Source organism: Durio zibethinus, chromosome 11 (genome assembly GCF_047325235.1).
Source record: "Durio zibethinus cultivar Kanyao isolate XHJ-2024 chromosome 11, ASM4732523v1, whole genome shotgun sequence".
NCBI lineage: Eukaryota > Viridiplantae > Streptophyta > Magnoliopsida > Malvales > Malvaceae > Durio > Durio zibethinus.
The window spans coordinates 10535793-10540412 of record NC_143172.1 but is presented as its reverse complement, the minus strand read 5'-3'; the positions used below and the strand labels follow the sequence as shown (position 1 = coordinate 10540412).

At 32.7% G+C, this 4620-nt stretch overlaps 1 protein-coding gene across 1 annotated transcript; it reads left to right on the top strand.

Annotated features, from left to right (window-relative positions):
* Nucleotides 1–217: 217 nt before the first annotated feature.
* On the top strand, nt 218–3219 carry LOC111291177 (uncharacterized). Its single transcript, XM_022882801.2, has 5 exons — nt 218–448; nt 584–633; nt 993–1119; nt 2280–2384; nt 2465–3219. The coding sequence occupies exons 1-5, from the start codon at nt 343–345 to the stop codon at nt 3085–3087; spliced, it is 1011 nt and encodes a 336-aa protein (XP_022738536.2). The 5' UTR covers nt 218–342; the 3' UTR covers nt 3088–3219.
* Nucleotides 3220–4620: the final 1401 nt, after the last annotated feature.

The following is a 4620-nucleotide window of genomic DNA, read 5'->3' as shown; positions in this document are numbered from 1 at the left end:
CAACATAAGTCAAAGTCTGATGGGCTTGAAGTAATTAATTTTAAATTATTAATATTTTTATAAAATTAATACTTTTTGAAAAAAATATTTGAACAAATAAAAAATCACATAATAATTGTAATTAGTAAGATTTAAAAAATCTGATTTGTTTGGATAATTACTAATCGGAAAAACAAAGGGTAGGAAATATGAATACGTGGCATGCAATAAGGAATAAGGATAAGAAAAATGACGTAAGACATTCCAACACATGGAAGTGTTTCCTTTGTAGACAAACCAAACCAAAGTACCGAATGCTCTGAAAGTCAAATCTCCATTTAAAAAAAAGAAGAAAACCCTCAAATGGCAAAGCAACCGCAGATATTTGAACTCAACAATGGAACCATACGAGTTCAGATCACCAACTATGGCTGCACTATCACTTCGTTGTCTGCTCCTGACAAAAACGGTATCTGCATCAAAATCTTCTCTTTTTTGTTTATATTTTTATTTTCTCTTGTTAAATTTAATCATTATTTATTTATTTATTTTAAATCTAAACGTTAAATTCTTAATGATCAATGGGTTTTTCTTGACTTTAAAGGTCAATTAGCTGATGTCGTCCTGGGATTCGACACTGTCGGACCGTACATGGTAAATTCTGTCTATATTTCTCTATTTTATTTATTTTAATTTGGAAGCATTTAATTTTGATTATCATCTTGTTTAATGAATTGGGTTTTGTCGGGATAAATAAAAGAACCTATTTCTATGGAAAAATCATTTGATTTCTCTTTTCAATATTATGTTTGGAATTTACATAGACAATGATCAATTTCTGGCTGTATTGATCTCTTACAATGAAAGAAAAATTTTAGATGAGAGAGCTGGGAAGTAATTTGTGTGACAAATTGATGGCTTGTTGAGATATCTCATTTTAGTCTCTTTGATTTAGTGAATGGGGTTTTGTTTGATTCTTTTAATATGTCTTGGGTTAATTTATGTATGATCAGCAAGGTGCTGCACCTTATTTTGGCTGCATTGTGGGGAGGGTGGCAAACAGGATCAAAGATGGCAAGTTTACTCTTAATGGAGTTGAATACTCTTTGCCAATCAACAAGCCTCCAAACAGTCTCCATGGTATAGATCTGTCTCTGTTGTTTTTGTTCCCTCAATCCTGCTCTTTATCTTTTCTGCTGCTCAACTTAATTCCTTGTAATTTCCTTTGTTCATTAATCTGTTCAAACATTATTTAATTCTCTTGGAAAAGAAAATTCTTATTATGGTCAGTTCAATGGTAGTTTCTCTGAAGCTTGATTCAAATTGTTATGTCTAGGAATGATAAGGAACTTTCATTCTTATTTGGAATTTTTGTTTTGGTCTTTAATGTTTCCCATCAACTCTTGAATAATAAAAGACTTTTCTCATAATTTTCGATGACCAGAATGAGACTGCAGTAACTTTATTAAAACTGATTTTCTGCATGCTTCAATCGGTTGTGGGGATGTTGCAACGGACAATAATTATGTTTTTATTTTATATCATATACTTTTAACTGTACGGGAGCAAAAAATCCAAAACATTCTTTTAACTATGCTCTATGCTCTATCTATTAATTTGGATTGTCTTGGTGAATTAATTTTGCATTTCTTTTTTTTTCCCCTTGTATGTTTTCTTTCTTAAAACAAAAACTTTACCTCATAATACTTTATTTTGTAAAGATAAAATTGAACAAGATGTTATATTCATGATGTTACTTTTTTATTTTATGTCTTCTGTTTTCATACAGATTATAAAGCTGCTGTTAAATATTAATATTATAGAAAATGACTATTTTGGTTGCATAGAATGATATTAAACCTGAGAATTTCCAGAACAGGAAAAAGTGGAAAGAAAGAAACATTGAATAGAAGTGCTCTTCCTTTTTTTTTTTTTTTCCTGCTTCGTTAAAGTATTGCTGTTGTGACTTTTGAGGACTTTAATGAATTGGAAGAGTTCATATATGTCTTGTTTATACAATCATTTGCTAAGCAGACGTGCATCTTCTTTAGGTACAGAAAAGTGACAGACGTAAAATAGAGAGAACAAATTTAGAGCAGCCATCTCACCTATGTTACATATATTAAATATAATAGTTTTGGCTTTTACTGTTAATGAATAGTTTTGCTGTGGATTGCCTGACTCTGACACCCATTTCAGATGTAAACTAATATCCCAATTTTTATTGTTCCTGCTTAGAAACATCTGGTCTATGAATATATAAAGCATTCAATTTTCATTCCTTTGTTTCTTTCCTCTAGGTGGATTCAAGGGTTTTGACAAGAAAATATGGGAGGTGGCAGAATACAAGAAAGGCGAAAACCCATCCATTACTTTTAAATATCACAGCAGTGATGGTGAGGAGGGTAAGTTCCCATCCTGTCCCTCTCTCTTATTGTCACACTTATTTCTATTTCTCTCTAATATTCCGGTTTTCCTGTTAAAGGTTACCCAGGTGATGTTTCTGTGACTGCAACCTACACTCTAACTTCAAGCATGACAATGAAGCTTGACATGGAAGCAGTGCCTGAGAACAAGGCCACTCCAATTAACTTAGCTCAACACACTTACTGGAACTTAGCAGGCCACAACTCAGGGAACATACTTGACCATTCAATTCAGATATGGGCATCGCATATCACTCCTGTTGATGAGAATACGGTGCCAACTGGTGAAATCATACCTGTTAAAGACACCCCTTTTGACTTCACTGCTGAGAAGAAGGTTGGTATTTCAATCCATGAGGTAGGTTTGGGTTATGACCATAACTATGTTCTTGGCGGTGGGGAAGAAAAATCGGGTTTGAAACATGCTGCCACAGTGAAAGACCCATCAAGCTCAAGGGTCCTTAGATTGTGGACCAATGCCCCTGGGATGCAATTTTACACTGCTAACTATGTGAATGGAGTTGTTGGGAAAGGAGGTGCTGTCTATAACAAGCATGCAGGCTTATGCTTGGAGACACAGGGATTTCCAAATGCCATAAACCAACCAAACTTCCCGTCAATTGTTGTTCAACCTGGTAACAAGTGCCAACACACCATGTTGTTCGAGTTTTCTGTTGAGTAAATATTTCAAGTCTTTTGAGGTTAGATATCTCAATAAGCATGCTATACTGTTGGTTTGCCTAGTTTCAATTTCAATGCTAGAACGTGGATTCCTTTAAGTTCCTCTTAATAATATGGCGATGAGTTGAAAGTATTTTGAGTATTGAAATGGACTTTTATAGAGGTAAAAAACGACTACGTTATGCTAGGGGTTTTTTTTTTTTTTTTTTTTTTGCCCCATTGAAAAGGGCGGAAATAAATCAAGATCCCTTCCTACCTGAGGAAATTTTGAACCATCAAGATTCCTACTGTAGCAAATCAAATACCTCCGTTGAGTTGTACTATGGTCTCTTATTTCTTGTATGGACCGATGCCAAGTCTGACAATATATAATAATCATAATAGTAACTAGCGGAATGCCCGTTCATTGCTGCAGGAGTCAAAAAAGACTATCGAATTGTATATTTACCATTCTTTTATTATTTTATTAACATCAACAAATAATTGCACAATTAATTAAGTAGCATCATACATTAAAAAATTTGTAAGGCATATTAAAACATTAAAAAAACCATACAGCATCATTAATCTCACACTAAAAAAAATCCGTAGAACCGAAAATTGAAGCTAAAAATGTTTTTTTAAGTTTGAAATCCTATTTCAATTTTGCCTAAAAAGTTAGTATTCAATAAGTGAACAACAAATTTGAATTATAAATCTATTGACAAAGATGAAATACAACTCTTAAAACTCAAATTTTAACATACAATTACTGAAGTTTAATATATTTTTACTTAATTCATTCAAAACACAAAACTACAACCCGTTACATGTGAGTGCTGACTATACTTTTAAAAAAGTCTCAAATTTCAAACTAATAGCAACTAAAAATAACGAGAACATATAGCAGCAAACAACAAACAAATAGCCCACATAAAGTAGTTCATGTTAAAAATAAATCAAATGAAAACAATGAAAGCAAATATAAGATGAGCAAGTAAGAGCAGTAATAGATGCACAAATATTTGTCAGACACAATTCCAGGGACAATGGAAAATGCTTATGGTTTTTTTTTTAATGATGTCTATTCCTCTAACCAAGAAAATTGCACTGTGATTTGATGTAAAAAGAAAAAGGGTAAAATAAAGTCTTCATTTGTTCATTTAGTCTATTGATAGTATCTCGCCAGTAGCAAAATGATGTATGCCATGTTGATGAAAATAGGATTGCTAGGATTAAATTTGGTGACAATGGTTGATGATGGCGATGGGTGTGAAGGCACAGTATCACCAAAAAATATTTGAGTTATTTGAATTTTCGGTGTTTAAGACGACGAACTTGCTTTGCAATTTTATCATTAGCAGTGATTTGATTTACATTGTTAATTAGGTGAAAAAGGAAAATCAAAAGAAAAATGAAAGCAAATTAGGTAAGCACGAGGGACAAGAAAGTTTACCTTGTGGATTGACATTGACATGTCTCAGTGCCTGAAATCATGGTCTAGATCAGTAAATCCCTAAATTCTATTGTCAACTTGTAGCACATATACTAATTT